The sequence below is a fragment of the Brassica rapa genome, chromosome A03 (assembly GCF_000309985.2).
Source record: "Brassica rapa cultivar Chiifu-401-42 chromosome A03, CAAS_Brap_v3.01, whole genome shotgun sequence".
In the NCBI taxonomy this organism is placed as follows: Eukaryota; Viridiplantae; Streptophyta; class Magnoliopsida; order Brassicales; family Brassicaceae; genus Brassica; species Brassica rapa.
In genome coordinates, this window is record NC_024797.2 from 10,516,325 (window position 1) to 10,535,952 (window position 19,628).

A 19,628-nucleotide genomic window follows, 5' to 3' on the forward strand; every position below is an offset into this window, starting at 1 on the left:
ATTTTTTCATATTTGAGTCCAACAAATGAACTATTTGTCTTTACCGTTTATCTTACATAGTACATAACTACATACCCAGCTATTAATTTTTTTGATGTTTAATATATTTCATTCCCTTTTATATTCCCTTTGATGATATACTGTTTATGGAAAATAAACCGTTGCTTTTGACTCAACCATCACTGATTTATCCATCAGTTTGTATCAATATCAATATGTTCAGAGGAATTTACTTTTCAATTAAAGCAAATATATGTATAAAGAATCAATGACATACGAAAGTAAATAAAATCATTGAGATATGGTCATTCGAATTATGAACTCAATTATAGAGAATGCTAACGACTGAGTGAGGCAAAGTAATAGTGTCTCCACACCAATTTACATTCCCACTAGTCTCAAATCCAAAACCAAGCTATAAAGTCGATAAACAATATTTTATTTATGAGTAGAAGAATATAAAACATATACGAAAGAGGATAGACAAGAGATTGTATCCAGCAATTCATTTTAATGCCCATTACTCAACAAATGTTCTTGTGTTGCCAAACACTCTCTTGCAATTAAACCAGCAGCTCTGAGCAGATACTCCAATCAGAAGAAGCAAAAATCCAAGAGACAACAACAGCAGAGAGCAGCAAAACTGCAAAATCATAACATTTGTTCACATTCTCAACCAGTTTTAGTCTGATAAAAACAGAGTAACCAAAATCTTTTGCTAGTATGTATAGTTTCAACTACTAATACCATAATCAATACCAGAACACAAATACAAATCAATTGCTTTAAATGTGCAATGTAGTAAGTAACCAGTAGAGGTTCAATGTTTGATGCGAGCATGTTCACCCTAAAGAACGCAATATGAATAATCAACAAAGGGAGAGAGTGTGTGTGAGTGAGAGGATAGTAAAGTTTTTGAATAACCAAAAGTTGAAGACATAATGTACATAATCTCCAGTTGACTCGAAGTTAAATTTAGAAATTATAATTAAAAAAAATAATATTTCGTACCAAGTTGGTTTAAACCCATGGCGCCACAAGGAAAGCAACCACATTGCCACCCAACACTTTTGTATCAAAAGTCAGTCAACCTTCTTTTTTTTTTTTCAAGTCAGTCAACTTCTACAGAGGAATATTCTAGTTGTAGCACATGACCTTTCACTATAGACTCTCTAGTTGAATATTCATTCATTCACACACGGAATATAAGTCAATTCAGTCAACATAGACCCATACGAAACTCGCAACCAAAAATATTAGTAACGTAATTTTGATTAGATCGAGTATTTTGACTTACCATGCTTCTAGACACCCAGGGCTACTCTGCTGTTGCTGCTGCTGATGCTGCTGTGGATATTGCGGTGCATACGGAGGAGGATATCCTTGCTGAGGATAGCCCTGCGGTGGTGGATAGCCCTGCTGTGGGTAGCCTTGCGGCGGATATCCCTGAGGAGGAGGATAACCTTGCGGCTGATAAGACTCCTTTGGATATCCCTCAGGCGGGTAACCTGAATATCAAAGTAGTTTAACGAAACCAAAAATTCAGCATGGAGATGTGAAGGAATTAAGAGGAAACCTTGAGGAGTAGGAACACCAACGGGAGGTTGATTGTACTGACTCATTGTTATTTCTGATCTCCTATGAAACGTGTAGCTCAAGAGACGACCAAAAGGAGATGACTCACGGTGCAAATCCTAGGTCCAGATACTTAGAGAAGTTATAGGAGCCATAGAGACGTGTGGAAAAAGATAAGGACAAGGAAAAGTCGTTGAGAATGTTTTAAGTAGGCCTGGACAAATAAATTGAATCCGAAAATTCAAACCGAATCCAACTCGATAAAACCGAATGAACGGATCCAAACACGACATATATACCAAATGGATCTTTTTCGGTAGTTCGGGTTGGTTTTAGCCAAATAAAACCTAGACCAAAATGGATATCCGAAAATCAAAATCTCAAAAATAAACTTGTACAAACCCGATCCCAATCTTAATGTGTATCTAAAATACACTAAGATATTATTAAGTACCTAAAACAACTATTTATTACATGAATAATTAACTCAAATCATAAAAAATAACTCAAATATTTATTTAAATATATCTTTTTGGTCAATAATGATGTTCTAATCTTACAATATTAAAAGGAGAATAAGCTCAAAGGAGAGCTATGCCACATAGGACTAAAAAATTGACCAATTATGAAGCTCTATTATGCCATGTCACTCATTTTGCAGTCGAAATAAAATGTTAACTCTCATATGGGCTGATAATAATGAAAATTGGCCCATTATTAAAGAGTCCAGCTCTTCATCCAATTTCAATTTCCATCACCGTAATCTCCGACTCTTACAATTCATGGGCGACGTTTCCAATCGCTGCAATTAACCGTTTAATTACGACCCATTCGATGTCATTCAATTACATTGTTTAATCCTACCTTCATGACTCACTCGCTCTCATTCGGATTTTTCTCTTCGTCTCCCCAGAGTGCTTTGAGAGATGAAATATAAATATCAAAACTCTTCTACTTACAAAATAAAAATAAAAGTCGCATCCAAGAGGAAGAAATAAAGAAGTTCGAGTTTTAGGTCTTTTAGTTCTTTGATTCTTCTACTCTTCTGATTTTATTATTTTTTCATTCTTTGATTCTTTATTTCAATTAGGTTAAACCCTCGTGTCATTATGTTTATTTCTTTGAGAGGCTTTCAGGTGATTCTAAGACGAGGGATATGCTCTTATATCTTTGAGATCCTCTTCACCTGCTCAAAAATCTCTTCCCCTTCAGGTATGGATTTCCTTGGTCGTTTGTTTTCGTATTTAGCTATCACTGCTATCACAAAGATTGAAAATATATGTTCTCTCTGTGTGTCATAGATCATTTGATTTGATGTGTAATTTGAAATTGCTCAGACTTTTTTCAGTTTTACACTATTGCGAGGGAATCTCAAGACTCAGCAGATTACCCAAGTGTAAGCTTAATAATAATATTAAAAAGTTACCCTGTTTGATGTGTGTTTTGCTTCTCTGATCCATCTATGGTTTTTATGACGATATTTCAGGAAGTACGAGAATGCACCTGAACCTTTTCGATTATCTTCCCCTCATCAGGCGTAATTTTCAACTACACCATTTATCACCTTCTCCCTTTTTCCTGCCCAGGTCCTTAGTTCGGATTGAATTTGAATATGAGTTTTTGATGGGTCTCTCCCTCCTTCCGCTCTCAAGGTTCAAGTGCTAACTTCCAAATTACTATTAGGTTGTTTTCTCAAAAAGCAAAATAATAACTTATTGGTTATCTATTTGGAGTATGTCTAGGTGCAACACGAAGGACCAATTTGTGATTTATGGTATGGTCCCCTTGATCGATGTGGGTTATCTCCACTTGGTGATGGTTATTATTTGGACAGCTCGATTTCAGTGACAACAATGGACGCAGTCTCATAACATGAGCACATCAGCTTCTCATGGAAGGATTTAACTGGTGGCATGTCATGTATGCTCATCTCAATTGCTCAAGGCTCTGCCAAAGGCATGATTGGTCAGTCTATTTTATCAGGAACTGTGGATTGAATCACTGATCTTTCAAAAAAATTTATGGTAACAGGAAAAGAATGTGGTGACAGTGTTTAGTGCACCAAATTATTGCTACCGGTGTGGAAACTAAGCAACGATTCTAGAGATATGAGGAGCAGATTTAATCCAGTTTGATCCAGCTCCTCGACAAGCCGAGATACCGCTGATCCTAAAACCTACACAACGGCAACTGATCAGCATGGAAAAGAGAATCAGGCTGGGTTACTAAACACAACCGAGAGCTTTCCTTTATCTCCATCTGGTATGTTTCTAACATCAATATTCTCCAAGCGAACTAGCATGTCTTTAAAAAAACATAAGACTGAATTATAAACAATAAGAAACCCTGAAGAAACTAACTCAACAACTTCCACCTCTTGAAATTGAATTAGATGTAGGGAATTCTCTTTTGCGGTTGATTCTTTGGCAAAACATTAGAAGCATAAGGCAAAGTTGTGTCATGTGCAGGTATATTGCACCGGCTTTCCAGTAACTTCTACCAAATGTTTCCTCCCATTGTGCAGTTGTACTAAAAACTAAGTATCGAGGTTGTTACCTTTTCCTCGGTCAGAATCTTTGTAATCATGCTTCTCCAAATTATTACAGTAAGCTACCGGGTGGAGCTGATGTGTGTGCCAAATAAGATCAACATCATAAGTCGGAATGCAAAACCATTTCAAAAAATGTACCACAGAACCGTTCTCAGTTTTTTACATATAGAAACATCGTGGATTGTTTCTTTAGTCTCACTTATTTTAAAACAGAACCAAAACTGGAGAAAACAACAAGTGATCAAAGCTCTGAGCTTTATTCAAAATGTCTCAATAAATTTACCATATTGAACTTAAATTAGATTTTTTTCCCGAAAATAAGAATTTTTTATAGAAGAGGAACTTCAGGGTTTGGCTTGGTTAATCTTCTGGTCTTTTTCTGTGCTGAGAAAACATAGACCAGACAGCAAAGAATGAGGACATATTGGCTTCTTGGGATGATGATGATGATGATGTGTAGGTCTGCCATTGCCATGAGGAGCACGACAAAGAGATCTAATAACCACAATTCTTTAAACTCTGATTAGTCTTAAAATTAGGCTAAATTGTTTTCACTGCGAGAAAAAGAAACCACAAGAAACAGAGCAGAAGAAAAAGGAAGTATAGTAATACAGAAGCTAGATTTTACCGTGAACTGAACCAGCATTCATGAGTAAAGCGTTAGTTCTTTTGTGTTTTGTTGTCTAACTTGGGTTGCCTAAATCATCTTCAGTGACAATCTGAATATTTTGCGTTGTACCTGCAAGAGTAGCAGGGAAAAAGATTCAGGTATTCATTTCATGTATACAAACAAGGTTTTCATCAAATACGAGGAAACACAGAAATGATTAATTTAATTACATTGGAAGTGCATAACACAAAGGAAACGCGTCGTTACATCTAAATGTAGTTCCCTTTGTTAAATTGTTTTTATATTTCAATGTAACTTTATATTTATTGGATATTGTATAAATTATGTAAATTACTGTGTAATTGATTAAATTTATATATTAAATGACAGTTTTCTAAAGTAATAACTTTTAAATATTACAGCTTTTAATTAAAATTAATTACATTTTGAAACAAGTAGAGTAATTTATAAACTAACTCTATATAGATATGAGGACAAAATTGTAAAGTGGTATCACCTTGAATTTCTCTCATTCTGTACATTTTTAATTAGGAGGAGATAATCAACATCTAATTTTATGTTACTCTCAGCATATAAGAAATAGTCGAACCGTAAACCAATTAAAGATGATGTAAGGAAGACATAAAGATGTATTTCCAGTTATCACAAATATAGAATCAATTGATAACAACTTAATTATGTCCAACGTAGGATAACATAGAAGAATTTCCATACCTTCTAATATTATAATATCTCACTATATTAGTGGCTAAATCAGTTTCCTCTAGCACAAATACTCACTCCATTCTTGGAGTTTAAGTTTTTATATCTGATGATATTAGTAGTTTGATCCAAAAAAAAAAAAAACGGTCGAACTGTACACTATAATTGGAGAAAGAAAACAAACAAAAATCAACCGAAGACTTTTAAGGTATATGAAACAAAAATTGGAAATATCAATTCTCTGCAATTAAAGAATAAGGCAATAAAATTGTAAAAATACAAAATAAAACAAAAAATATACATAGAAAGAAAGATTTAGTAAAATAAAATCATAATATAATTTCCATAATTGATAGTGCTCAATTACGCTAAAAAGACTAAATTTACAACATACACAGTTTTATTTACATCTTTAAACCTATTATCTAATTAAAATGATTCTAAAAAAGTGCCAGCATGAAGAGTTAAAAAATATACTATAAAATATAATGCATAACGTTCAAAATACATTATCAATGATCACTAAAAAATCATGTTAGTAGTAATAAAAATAAAATGACAACACATTTATTAAAACCATAGAACGACACGCAATAAGGTATTATTAAATATACAAATTACAAATTAAATATGCTTAACGCAAACACACATAAAAATGAGACATCATATTTGGATATATTTAAATAAATAATTTTAAATATATTATATTCTTGATCATTTTAAAATTACTTAAAAAGAAACTAAATTATTTAAAAAATAATATACAAAAAAAAACTAAAACAAAATTTTGTAACGTCAAAATAATAAATGAATAAAAATATAGTATGTTAATAAAATAGATTTTAGATTTTAAGGACTTCTAATTCATGTAATATTACAAAATTCAAAATTTGTTTATTACAATTAATATTTTATTAAAATAATATTCTAGATCGATATTAAATTGTCAGTTTTCAGCTATTACACGTAAAAATATATTATTAAGTACGCTTTTTTTTTGAAAAAGGAGTTTTATATTTAAGTAGGTTATTGGAGTACTTTTTCTTTTTGTGAATTTATTCGAGATGAGATTCCGATCTGTTAAACTAAGATAATTTGTGTTCTATACATAATTATTATTTTTACATAACTCTAAAATCTCTGACTTGATTCTTCATATTTTATTAGTTAATTGTGTTACATATAATAGAAATATTTACTTCAAACTAAAAATATATAAAAAATCAAATATAAAAATTAGTTATATATAATTTAATATAGAAAAATTCACATACAAATAAAAATAATAAATGTAACAAAATTTGAATATATTATCCGCGCGTAGCGCGGAGAAATGATCTAGTGTTTTGATAATTGCATTTAAAGTTCAATGTGTATAAGTCTGCTTCTGAAATTTACACAATGCTGTTCTTTTTAAAGTTAGTGCTCCTTAGGTTAATAGAGTTGTTATTTGTTAATTTTAATTTGCTTATGTTCATTATGTATGATTTTTGTTCGTACAATGCTTTGGTTTTTCGTGATATGTATGATGTTGTCACGTATAGTTTAAGGAAAAGTCTCTTAAGGTTGATAGAAGAGTCTTCCAAAGTTATTTTGAAGACAACATTATGGTTTAAAGAAGCCACATACACAAATTTAAAAGGAAAAAATATTTTTGGAACATATAACTCGATTAATGTCTGAAACCGGACTATTTTGGGTTCAACCCGATCTTGGATATGTAACTAAATCCAATGCGAATCCGATCCAAAATTTTATAATATCCAAATAAGACTGAAATTCATAACCAAAAAATTCGAAACCCGAATTATCCCAAACATAAATCCGGTTTGGACCCTGATTGTTGAGCCCTAATTTTAATTAATACATGTTTTGCAGTTGTTATTATGAGGGGTGGGACATATTGGATATTTAGAGTTATGATATCCAGACTAAAATCCGAATACCCGCGGATATCTGGATTCAAATACTTTTAAAAAAATAAACATTTAAATTTAAATTTAAACTAACAAATTAATAATTAATTTATTATTTAAAATTATTTTCTGAACAAAAAATTGAAAATTATTTAATTTAATAAAATTAAAATTGTATTTATTTTATATATAAATTATTTGTAAAATACATATATAAATATAATTATATTTTCATATTTTTAAAATATATAATAGGTCCTGATCCGGTTATCCGAACCTAAAATTTCAATATCTAGATCCGTAAAATCTCTATCTGGATCCGGCGGATATCCGTTTTTCGAAATGGATCGGAGCAAATCCTGGATTGGATAACAGATACCAGATATTAAGTCTCAGACCTAGTTATTATGTATATAAAGATAAGGGGTAATAAATGCAATGAAACCCCCACCATTTAAAGCTGATATTTCTTTTTATTTATAATTATATTTAATTTTCCAAAATAAATTAAGAATATTTTTATTGGTTTCTATGATGTTTTGGTTTTTTATTGGTTTCTATGACATAAAAGAAACCACTACGATTCTTCTTCTTTTTTGGATCAAAGATGACTTTTCATGGTAGGACCGGCACTGCATGATAGTCCTCTACACTAATCAGATCAAGTTGCAGCTCGAGATAACACAATTATTGTATGTTAATTGTGATCTTAAGACCGCACATATGCATTTTTATCTAATTTTTTGTTTGGAGTTTTTTTTCGCTAGGGGGAACTCAAATAGGTATATGATATTCCATAAATATCTCAAATATGTATGAACAAAATCGATTTAGGAAATAAAGATAAAAATAATTTTTTGAACAATATATTGATTGATTGGATTACGCATAAAAAAACTCAATTCTCCAACAAGGGAACGAAGGAGAACAATACATTTAGTAACATTCCTTAAAAAAATTGTCATTCATGAGGAATAGTTTTTCCTTTCCATTTCGTCTCATTTTTTTTTTGTAGAGAATTATAGAGTAAATTTGTTCCGCGTTAATTTTTTATAAAGAATCACCATTCTTCATCATTTCCAAAATGTTATTCATATTCATTCTTTTCCTATCTATTTCTAATGTTCAAATGATGATTACTAGTTACATCCACGTTTTTTTCCTTCTAACACGCGACAATATAATTTGTGTATATAAGAAATATATAGACAGGAAAAAAAGAACTATATAGACAAAATTTGTTAAGAAGTGGAATCAATGACAAGCAACTTTTTTTTCACACGAAAATTTCCATTAATCTTAGAAAGATACAGAGATAAGATACAATTTTGAGATATATAATTAGGAAACAAAGCCATCAGGAATATGAATGTCCTCTGGAATAAAAAACCATCAGAATTACACGAATTCTTTGGAATCAAACATAAAACTATAAACAACAAGGATAAAAATATATACGATTAGAGACCTATTGTCAATTAAAACAAAATATCAAGCAAGCAGATTTACTGAATTACCGAAGAAAAAAGGAAGAGATATGCGCATATCTTCATAACTATTTACCATTGATTATTCTTCACCATGTGGATTTAAACCTATGATGCCTGATAATATCCTTATCTTTAATGTAGGCTATTCTGAAAGTATATATGCTATACATCCCATGAAGTTGAGTTGATATTTATGAACAAGTACTTCAACTGAACTTTTTTTTTTTTAAACTGAACCTATTCCGTATCTTAAGACTTCTCTTGGGTAAGCACTCGTTCTTGAGCTTGATAGATCATGGAAATTTTATTTTTCTAAAAACAGGAGAACATATGAGCATCTTAATTATTAACTCCAATCTTGAATCAAGAAATCAGAAGGCATTCATGTTTTTATTTTTCCATATACGAGCTGATACCACTCTTAGAACCACTGCACAAATAAACTAAAAGGAATTTGTTTCTTGACTAAGCTCTGATCATAAATTTGTGTTTGGCTTAACTGATTAATCAGAGGTGAATAATCTGATTTACGGAGCATTTTAAGACTTGTACGTTAAGTACAACTCGTAGAGCCCAAGAAGCTCCAGTTTTCATATGAAATATGAACAAAGAGAGAAAGCAATAGACTGAGGGAGGCAAAGGAATAATGTCACTACACCAGTTTACATTCCCATTATTCTCAAATCCAAATCGAGCTAGAACGTGGATACACCATAGTTTTTTTTATGAGCCTAAGAACATAAAAACATAAAGAAATATAATAGACCAGAGATTGTATCCAGCAATTATTTTAATTCCAACCAATGTTCTTGTGTTGCAAACACTCTCTTGCAATTAAAGTGCCAGCTCTGCACAAGATTCGAATAGCCAGCAACAGCATAGAGCAGCAAGACTGAAAAATCATAACATTTGCTCACATTCTCAGTCAGTTTTATTATTGATAAAAACTGAGTAACCAAAACTTTTGCAAGTATATGTTACTTTAAACTTGTACCATTACTATATTACCATTTACCAATACTAGTAAGGCGACATCTCACCAATACACTTTGGCAGTAAATCTCACAAATACTAATTAAGTAGGATAAGACATGCGCCTTACGCATAGTAAGTTTATTTGTATATATTATCGATAATTTTTTTATATATATTTGTTCATTTTATTTATACATATACAATGTTTTTTCTTATCATATATTTTTTCCGATGGACCAGATCAATTTTTATTAAAATTGTGGAACTAAACAATAATTAATGTATCATGGGATGATCAGATTAGACATTAAACAAATTATGACATAAAAACCTTATATTTTCCACCGAACACATTCTTGAAAAGTGAATAGTATTGTTTCCACAGTTGAATTATTGTGACATTTATCTTCCATATGATTTTGAAAGATTTCAGATCAATCATCGAATTGATACATGTCATTTTAATGATTTTAGTCGTATGCTTAAAAAAAATTTACATTTTTGTAATTTAAAGTCTTTTAAAAATTTTAAAATATAACATATAAGAAAAATATAACATATAAGGTTTCTTCATTTTTATAATTTAAAGTCGTTTTAAATTTTTTAAAATATAACATATAAGGTTTCCTTATTTTTTGTAATTTAAAGTTATTTAAAAAAATCAAAATATAACATATTATAAAAAATATAATTTTTTATTATATGGTAATGTGATTTTTTAATTATTTTTAATAATATAAAATTAAAAAAAAAATGAAAAATGATGCAAAAATTGTTATCAAATCTTTATTATTCATAGTCATTAATTGTCATATATATGTTAATCATATTAGGTAATTCAATAGGTTTTATTTAAGAAAAGAATACACATTTCTTATATTTTGGGTTAATATAATGTTCTCTAGTATTTGGATTTGGACCAACATTTTTTTCAATTGATTTTTAAGCTGACATGTAAGCTAAATTGTCATCTTAATTATGTAACAACTAAGCATGACCGTTTTTAATTTGTACAAACTTAAGGTTACAAATTTTTAAATGATCATCAATTAATATATAGGAGATATTATCTAATCACAAAATAATTTTTTATAAACCATTTTAAGTGATATTCCTTCTGTTTCAAAATAATTGGGTTTAAAGGTTTTTGCACATCAATTAAAGAATTACTAATTTTTATTTAATTTATCCCATAAAAAACAATAACTACAGCTAATTCAATCAATAAGAATTTATACAGCCATATACAAATGGTTTTAAATTTCAAATTACATTTACTTTTTGCATGAAACTTAAGAACATCATTTAAACTGAAACAAAACAAAAATCCTAAACATCACTTACAAACGAAGGGAGTACATAGTAACACAGTTTTTCAACAGAAGTCAAAGAGTTTTTTATATGACAATCGTTTCTCAAGTGTCTATCATCTCTTTTCTTTTTATAAAAAAATGTTTTTATTATTTTATTGAGAAGAAGTTGGGTGAAAAACTTCCGTTGCTTACCAAATTCAATTGCTTTAAATATGCAATGTAGTCTATAACCAGTACCAGTTCAATGTTTGAATGTAAGCATGTTCATCCTAAAGAATGCAATACCGGTTATCAACAGAGAGATATATATAGACAGAGCAGAGAAAAGGATGAAGAGTCAAGTTCTAGAAGAATATTCTAGCTTTAGCACATGATTTTCTATTTGATAGCATACCAAAAGTGGAATGAGAATGAGAGTGGTATGACAGAATATGTGGTATGCCTGATTTTTGTAAATAAGCGGTATAGTATATCAATTAATACGATAAAAATTATTTTGACGTACCATCCTTGTAGACACCCAGTAGTACTGCTCTGTTGATGCGGCTGCTGATTCTGCTGTGGTGGAGGATATTGCGGCGCATACGGAGGAGTATAGCTTTGCTGTGGGTATCCCTGCGGTGGGTAACCTTGCGGCGGATATCCCGGCGGTGGATACCCCTCTGGTGGATAACCTGTTATCACAAGATCAAAGCAGTTTAACGAACCCAAAGTTCAGCATGAAGATGAAGGAGTTTGGAAGAAACCTTGAGGAGGAGGAACACCAACGGGAGGTTGATTGTACTGAGTCATTGTTGTTTCTTTTCTAGGTTTCTGATCTCCTGCGAAACGTGTAGGTCAAGAACAAGAAACGACGTTGACTAAAGGAGATGACTCACAATGCAAAGTCTAGACCCATAAACTTATAGAGATGTGTACAGAACGATAAGGAGAAGGAAAAGTCATTGAGAGTATGTTTTAAGTAAAACGCGTTTTGCAGTAGTTATCTCTCTTTTTTATTTGGTTTTATCCCAAAATCAAACCTCCGCCATATAATAGCAGATATTTATTATGTTTACTTTTAATTATATATTTTTTTTATAAAGAATAAAACATATTACCCTGTTTTCCTGTACTATATACTAAGCTTTGCTATTGCTAACTGACCGTATATGGTTGATATTTGTCAAGTCTTGCTGCTACTTGTCAAGGTCATAAGACTTGGCTCTCCGTTTGGTCCAAAATTTGATTAACAACCTACACTTGATCATGTATCACAAAATGCATAGTTCAGTGAGGTTGATTGTACTGAGTCATTGTTGTTCCTCTGCGAAACTCGTAGCTCAAGAAAAGACTTGACGAAAGGAGATGACGCTCAGTGCAAAGTCTAGACCCAGAAACTTATTGAAGATATATGAGCCGTAGAATTTAGATATGTGTAGAGAATGATAAGGAAAAGTCATTGTATGACTGGTTGAAACGCAGTAAGTTTTAAGCACCAGCTTTAGATAATAAAAAACAGTCTAAAAAACCATAATAATTTGACCCAAAAAAAAACCATAATAATAAGTTAAATGATAAAAAATGTAACCAATGATTACAAGATATTTGACTGAATGGGTTCCAGTGGATTTCTCGTGATATATCATTTAGATATTGCTTTTCGTTCTATCTTCTCATCACAATGGAATATAGTCAAATCCAGACTCTAGAGATATAGTGATATGGAAAAGAAAAAATTGTTTCAAACACAGACAGAACCATAAGCCCTCCTTGTTTCAAAGAGAGGAGGATGGGTTTACGAAACTCACAACCAAAATATTAGTAACGCAAGTTTGATTAGATCGAGTATTTTTCACTTACCATTCTTCTAGACACCAATAAGGGCTCTGATGTTTCTTCTGATGCTGCGGTGGTGGAGATATTCCGGCGCAGATGGAGGAGTATCGCCCTGCTGTGGGTTGCCTTGCGACCGATATCCCTGCGGTGGATACCCCTCCGATGTATTATTTGGTTTTTATTCTGCTCTCGTTTTCTGAGGTCATGACATACCAACCCACCCTTGCTTGTACTAGTTTATTCATGACATCAGAAAATCCTTTATCAAAACAACAACAAAAAAAGGAAAAGAATGTAGGACCACTTTTCAATCACACATTCGCAAACACATGGTAGTCTCCACACTAATGAGATCAAGTTGCAGACGAAGATAACCTAATTATTGTATGTTACCAGTGATCCTAAACCCCATATATACACATCTACTCTTTTTTTCTATATATTTATCAATTAACTTTTGTGTCAACCGACTAATCCGTATACTTACATTTATAAATTTTCTGATGGCCAATGAAAATTGAACTGGGGGTTCACTGTATCTATACTATTAAAGCAGGATCCTATTGTCATAATTACCTTAGGGGCATGTTTCCTTCACTAACATTGCATGTTTCATTAAGGGCAATTAAGTAATATTAATAACAAATCTATATTGGATCATTATTTTTGGATCCAGTCCAAATCAAATCTCTCTTGGGCCATTTGGGCCTATTAAAAAATCAGATTCAATTTTCATTTTTTTTTTCCTTTGGGCCATTGAGTCCAAGTTCAAATAATTTTTTTCAACTATTCTTAATTATTATTTTTCTTTTCTTAATATAATTTAAGCATTCATAAAAATAATTGAATTTTTTTATTGAAAAGTATAAATCTTTATTAAAAGTATATAATTTTTTAATTAAAATATTAACCCCATAATAAAATTAATTTATCAGAGTTATACCAACTTAATTCATAAAAAAAATAAAGTTTAATTTTTTTAACATAAATAGTCATTTAAAATGAAATACGATAAATAAAGATAAATTTTTAAGTCTTTTATAAAATAAAACACAAATATATGAAAATGTGACATTTACTAAATATTTGTCAACTGAAAAAAAAAAAACCCGCGCTTTGAAAGCGCGGGTCAAAATCTAGTCTATATTATTAAAGTTGAAGTACACATTGAGATTGTTTGGCAATATGGATAGTAGTTAAAAAATAGTATTGTTTGGAAACATGGATAGTAGTAAGTTAGAAAAATAATAATAATGGACTTATGCTACTAAAAAATTGGAAGTTCATTATATTATATTAAAAAGTAATGGGTCTATGTTACTTGATAATATATATATTCAAATCAAAATAATAATTTAAAATTGATTTATATCAAAAATTTATTCAAAAATAAACATATATTCAAAATTTGATATTTACTAACATATTTTTCGATAACTATTATAAAAATGTTTTAATATATATAAGAAAAATACAATACAAATCCCAATTTCAAACACCAACTTAAATTATGGTTTTTATATATCACATTAAATTTTAAAATACAATTTATGTGGTTATTTATATGATTGTACGTATAAAATATTATTAATTATAAGAAAACATATTTGATGGTACGTATAAAATACGATTAATTATATGATAACACATATTTTGTAACCTATGATGACACATATAGGATATATATATATATATATATATATAATAGTGATTAGGGGTAGCCGTTCGGGTTCTTTTTCGGGTCTTTTTGGGATTTCGTGTTCATTTCAGATCTTTGAGGATTTGGTTCGGATTTGAATAATCAATTTAAATAGGTTTGGTTTAAATATTTGGTAGAGAATTAATAATTATTTAAGTATTTTTATAGTTTTGAGTATATTTTAACTATTTAAGATATTTACGTTTGATTATTTGTATATATTTTCAAGCATTTAAGCAAACTTAAAAGTATCATATATATTCTGGATGTTTTTATATATATAAAATCTAAAAATAATTAATATATATAAGTATATAAATCTATTTTGGATACCCAAAATACTTTGGTTCAGATCGGATTAGATTTCAGTTCTTCAAATACCAAATTTTGAATAATTCGGATATTTAATCAATTTTGATTCGGATTTAGTACTACTTATTCGGATTGGGATCGGTTCAATTCTTCGAATTCGAGTTTTTTGCCTAACCCTAAATAGTGACATAAAAATCAAATAACATCATATTTTCTTTAAATAAATACACCCGCACGGGCGTGCGGGTCAAAATCTAGTTAGGTTGTTATTTTAAGTGTCATTTGTCCAACCCCGCTGGTTCATCTACTCTTCTTTTGTCTAATCCCCTCGTGGAGATTATTATTTTGAGAATTTATCATAGTAAGATTAACATTTTCAAAACACAACGTACAAGAGAATTAAGTTCTTAAACCAAAAAAAAAAAAGAGAGCCAAGTTAACAAATGGGCCTATATTGGATCCGTTTTAAACCATATTTTATTTTTAGAATAACCTAATGGGCCTATATATCAGATTAGTTTCCGAACTTATCCTCTCCCGACCAAATTTCAGATATTTTAATTTAAAAAAAAAAAGAGAAACAATAATTTAACTTTATTACGAATCGCCAACGGATAGGTACGAAACAAAGTCAAATAAAGCAAACAGTAACGCGTAAACACGTGGACGGCAGATTACACAAAACCATGTGAGGCGCGGGTCCCACCCTTACCCACTTGTCTCTCACATATAATTCTGCCTCGGAAACAACCAACCTCAGCTTCGGCACACCGAACCTCGCTTTATATAATAACACAACCCTCTTCCTCATCTTCTTACATTCGTGTTCTGGTCCGTCCTAATCCGTTTAGCTTTATATCAAGACAAGAAAAAGAGAGTTTCAGATATTTTCTTAACCCAAAGGTAAAACAAAAATATCCTCTCCTATCTTTTGTCTTCTTGTTGTTCTTGATAACATCAGATCATCTGATATTGTTAGTCTTTGTGCAGAGATCTAAAAGAAACATGGCGATGGTTTCAGGAAGACGTTCTACTCTAAACCCCGACGCGCCTCTGTTTGTTCCGGCGGCTGTTCGACAAGTGGAGGATTTCTCTCCGGAGTGGTGGCAGTTGGTGACGACATCGACTTGGTACCATGACTACTGGATCAGCCAGCACCAAGGAGCAGATGGTTTCTATGATGGTGAAGTCGATGTAGCTGATCTTCTCCCGGAGTCTTTTGATTTCGATGACATGGAAGATCTCTTCGAAGCTGATGAGTTCGGTGGGGAGATCTACCATGCGCCTTCTGACTTTGGTAAAGCTATCTCTATCAACAACAATCTCCTGAACCAGCAAGATTTAGAGACTAATTCGTTGTGTGATGATCATCAGGTTTAGGGAAGAACGGTGAGATGGTGAGGAGATCTAGTGGGAACAGGAGTCCTAGGTTGGTTGTTGAACCGGCTAAGTATGCAGAGAAGCCAGCTAAATGGGCAAACCAGAGGGTTGCGGCTCCAAGAAACATCCACCAGCCTCGCTGAATAAGAGAGGGAGGAGGAGTTGTTGTTAAACTAGTCAGAGTTGGTTGTATGTTAGCCACTGTACCTTATGTAATTTTCTTAGTATTATTTGCTTTCCCACAAGAGAACTTGTTCTTTGTACCTTTATGATTATGTCCATTCTCTAATAAAAATGTAAAAACATAAAAAAGAAGTTGTAAACTCTGAAGAGAAATGAAAATTAGATTTTATTTCTAGACAAGCTTGTTCAAGCTTTATTAGAATGGGAAAGTCATAGCTACCTTTCAGTTTTCACAGCTCAGTGGTTACCTCAGCTGAGCTCACATGTTTTTGTGAAACAACTATTCAACCTCAAGCATTACTAGAGAAGCATCTCAAAGTAGCAAATTTTAGGAAAGTGCGTAGGAGTTTTAGTTTGGTTTTGGTCTTTTTGATATGAAGAAAATGAGCCGGTCATGAAAAAGTGAACAAAAGACAATCCGGCGCGTGTATATACGCGCAGCTGCGTGCGAGCGAGCGAAACTGTAAACAAAGACGCTCCTTTTTTTGAATGTGCCCATTTAGCGATGAACAAGGTTCTTCAGTTCGGTCTCCATAGCTCCAAGTACGTTTCCATCTTCGAATTGTTTGCTGTATTATCGCTTTGTTCTTCTTCCGTAAAGTTTATGGCTTTGGGACAAAATCAAACCTCGTTGTTGTTCTTCTCTGTTCTGTCTGAATTGCAAAGCTGTCACCTTTTTCAATTTTTGTATGTTTTTTTTTTATACTTCTCCTGTGTGAAAATTTTGTGACTGTTTGATGATTCTAGGTTTCTGGCGGTGCCACTTAGGAGAAGCTTAAGATTTGGTTCATCGATTGTTAGTGTTAGTGTTAGAGTAGTAGGAACAACAAGTTTCAACAAGAGACTCATGTCAAATGCTACTACGCCTTTCTCTATCAACAACAACACCAAGGGAAAGGAAATGATGAAGGTAGCAGCAGCTACTGATCATAATTGTCATCAGATGGTTGGTTCAAAGGTTGTGATTGATTGCTAAGGACTTTTTGGTTCTCCTGTTTAATTGGTTGGTTTTGATAAATGGGGTATTGTTTAGGATGATCAAAAAGAAATTGAGGCAATGACTGTTCAAGAACTTAGAGCCACATTGAGGCAAGCTTATGCGCCTTTTCTTTGTTATTGTTTCGGTAGACATCCAAATACTTGTTCTTTGTTTTTGAATCATAGGAAACTTGGATTACCTGTGAAGGGACTCAAAAAAGAACTTATCTCAGCTTTACAACTTCATATGGAAAGCTTATAACCCAAAGACAATGAGACTTCCCCCTCTCCCAGAGGGAACCAAGTCTGTGAAGATTATGACTTGGAATGTTAATGGACTGAGAGCATTGCTGAAGCTAGAGAGCTTCTCTGCTCTGCAGCTTGCTCAGAGAGAAAACTTTGATGTGTTGTGCTTGCAAGAGACAAAGATCCAGGTCACTACATAAACATTAGCACCGTCCTAAAGCATTAAATTCTTATCTATTACACTTATGGTATAGGTGAAGGATGTTGAGGAAGTTAAGAAAGCTCTTAGTGATGGCTATGATCATAGTTTCTGGTCTTGTAGCGTCTCAAAGCTTGGATACTCTGGAACTGCTATTATTTCAAGGGTAAAGACAAGAATGTGTCTGATATGTTATGTTGAATTGTAAGAGTTCTAATCAAAGTTTGTCTTTCTACAGATAAAACCACTCTCAGTTAGATATGGAACTGGTCTATCTGGATCAGATCATGACATGGAAGGACGCATTGTGACTACTGAGTTCGACTCTTTCTACTTGATAAGCACATATGTCCCTAACTCGGGAGATGGCTTAAAAAGACTGGTACCCTTCAATTTTAAGGCATTTAGTTTCTACACGTTTGGTACATTTTCTTGTTTTCTTAAATTTAACAAATGGTGTTGGTTTCTCAAGTCATACAGGATTGAAGAAGGGGATCGAACCCTCAGCAAGTACATCAAAGTATGAAAGTTCTCTTTATTTATTGTATCTATTCTGCTTACAGTGATCTCTCTATGGTCTCTTTGCATCTGCAGGAGCTGGAGAAGACTAAACCTGTAGTCTTGACTGGTGATCTAAACTGTGCTCATGAAGAAATCGACATCTACAATCCTGCGGTAACTAACTCTCAGATTCTTCATTTTATGTGATTGACTAGTTGAAACAACAGTAATCACCTCTCTTTTGCCAAATGTTTTTTTTTTTTGGATTAGGGGAACAAAAGAAGTGCTGGTTTTACAATAGAAGAAAGACAGTCCTTTAGAGAAAACTTCTTAGACAAGGGCCTTGTAGATACCTTTAGAAAACAACATCCTGGTGTTGTAGGTTACACTTATTGGGGTTATCGCCATGGTACCCGCAAAACCAACAAAGGTAATCAACTCTGCATAGAAATAAACTGTTGATACTTGTTTTGATCCACATTCAGAATCATATTTGGATTGTTAAAACTGTGTGAATTGGTGTGTGTTTGTGTGAAACAGGATGGAGACTGGACTACTTCTTGGTATCTGAATCGATTGTGGCCAATGTTCATGATTCTTACATTCTCCCTGATATCAATGGCAGTGATCATTGCCCCATTGGTCTTATTCTCAAGCTCTGATCTATTCAAAGCTTAACTATTCCAGGCTTTTTTGGTGTTTTGGTTAAGGTTCTAAATGACTGTTAGCTAGAGATTTTACAAGTTTTGCTTATGTGAAATTTGGAGTTTTCAGAAGTCAATATCTTCATCACGATGTAGTATCTTGAAAATGAAAAGGTTAATCTTTTGATATTTCCCTTAAGGTTAAAAAAATCAATAAGACTTGCAACTAATTGACCTTATAATTTATTTGGAAGGATTTTTCTTAAAAAAAAAAAAATCCAAATTAGAAAACATTCATCATAAGTTTTCTACAACACAAATATACAACGCCAGTAAAAAATGATAAATGTTCGAAATTTAGACCTTGGAGGCCACTAGTTTGTTTAATTACCTCACAATAAAACAAGTTTTTGTGATAAAAGAGTATAGAGAAAAGAACATCTTCAAAATAATACTATTTAAATATATAAAATAAATATGTATGTACCTAGTTAAAAATAAATTTTAGAATATAA

General features: G+C 31.9%; 3 protein-coding genes and 1 long non-coding RNA gene across 18 annotated transcripts; 3 read left to right on the forward strand and 1 right to left on the reverse strand.

The window, feature by feature from the left end:
- Positions 1-300: 300 nt before the first annotated feature.
- Positions 301-13,368, reverse strand: LOC103857981 (cysteine-rich and transmembrane domain-containing protein WIH2-like). 10 transcript variants are annotated; one of them, XM_033286785.1, is made up of 5 exons: positions 12,996-13,309; positions 12,300-12,394; positions 11,900-11,966; positions 11,659-11,827; positions 9,468-9,757 (listed from the first exon to the last, which is right to left on the reverse strand). In XM_033286785.1, the coding sequence occupies exons 3-5, from the start codon at positions 11,943-11,945 to the stop codon at positions 9,700-9,702; spliced, it is 273 nt and encodes a 90-aa protein (XP_033142676.1). In that variant the 5' UTR covers positions 11,946-11,966; positions 12,300-12,394; positions 12,996-13,309; the 3' UTR covers positions 9,468-9,699. The 10 variants fall into 10 exon arrangements, with proteins under 10 accessions (XP_009133486.1, XP_009133487.1, XP_033142676.1 ...); XM_009135243.3 differs by having other exon boundaries at positions 12,300-12,389; positions 12,996-13,308; XM_033286784.1 differs by having other exon boundaries at positions 11,900-11,974; positions 12,996-13,304.
- Positions 1,270-5,700, forward strand: LOC108871338. 6 transcript variants are annotated; one of them, XR_004456083.1, is made up of 6 exons: positions 1,270-1,503; positions 1,572-2,787; positions 2,913-2,971; positions 3,062-3,227; positions 3,318-3,837; positions 4,044-4,318. It is a non-coding gene; the product is annotated as an uncharacterized LOC108871338 (long non-coding RNA). The 6 variants fall into 6 exon arrangements; XR_004456082.1 differs by having other exon boundaries at positions 3,062-3,837; XR_004456081.1 differs by adding an exon at positions 4,878-5,700 and having other exon boundaries at positions 1,572-3,837; positions 4,044-4,755.
- A 2,356-nt stretch (positions 13,369-15,724) lies between the features above and the next one.
- LOC103857983 (protein EARLY RESPONSIVE TO DEHYDRATION 15) lies at positions 15,725-16,722 on the forward strand. The gene is made up of 3 exons (XM_009135245.3): positions 15,725-15,885; positions 15,973-16,279; positions 16,357-16,722. Exons 2-3 carry the CDS (start codon positions 15,988-15,990, stop codon positions 16,503-16,505), a joined length of 441 nt encoding a protein of 146 aa, XP_009133493.1. The 5' UTR covers positions 15,725-15,885; positions 15,973-15,987; the 3' UTR covers positions 16,506-16,722.
- Positions 16,723-16,820: 98 nt separating this feature from the next.
- Positions 16,821-19,302, forward strand: LOC103860053 (DNA-(apurinic or apyrimidinic site) lyase, chloroplastic). The gene is given in 10 exon segments (XM_033286727.1): positions 16,821-17,232; positions 17,293-17,634; positions 17,710-17,773; positions 17,775-17,957; positions 18,024-18,134; positions 18,207-18,350; positions 18,441-18,488; positions 18,563-18,643; positions 18,740-18,899; positions 19,010-19,302. Coding segments are annotated over 10 exon segments (1,437 nt in total). The 5' UTR covers positions 16,821-17,050; the 3' UTR covers positions 19,132-19,302.
- The last annotated feature ends 326 nt before the right edge of the window (positions 19,303-19,628 follow it).

What these genes read in the sequence shown, in the direction of transcription:
- LOC103857981 (XM_009135238.3), bottom strand. Translation starts at nt 11,945, where the DNA reads ATGACTCAGTACAATCAACCTCCCGTTGGTGTTCCTCCTCCTCAAG. An exon ending in TGGTGTTCCTCCTCCTCAAG is followed by an intron (nt 1,509 to 11,899) that starts GTTTCTTCCAAA and finishes TTTGATATTCAG; the next exon opens with GTTACCCGCCTGAGGGATAT. An exon ending in CCTGGGTGTCTAGAAGCATG is followed by an intron (nt 644 to 1,297) that starts GTAAGTCAAAAT and finishes ATGATTTTGCAG; the next exon opens with TTTTGCTGCTCTCTGCTGTT.
- LOC103857983 (XM_009135245.3), top strand. Translation starts at nt 15,988, where the DNA reads ATGGCGATGGTTTCAGGAAGACGTTCTACTCTAAACCCCGACGCGCCT. An exon ending in CCATGCGCCTTCTGACTTTG is followed by an intron (nt 16,280 to 16,356) that starts GTAAAGCTATCT and finishes GATGATCATCAG; the next exon opens with GTTTAGGGAAGAACGGTGAG.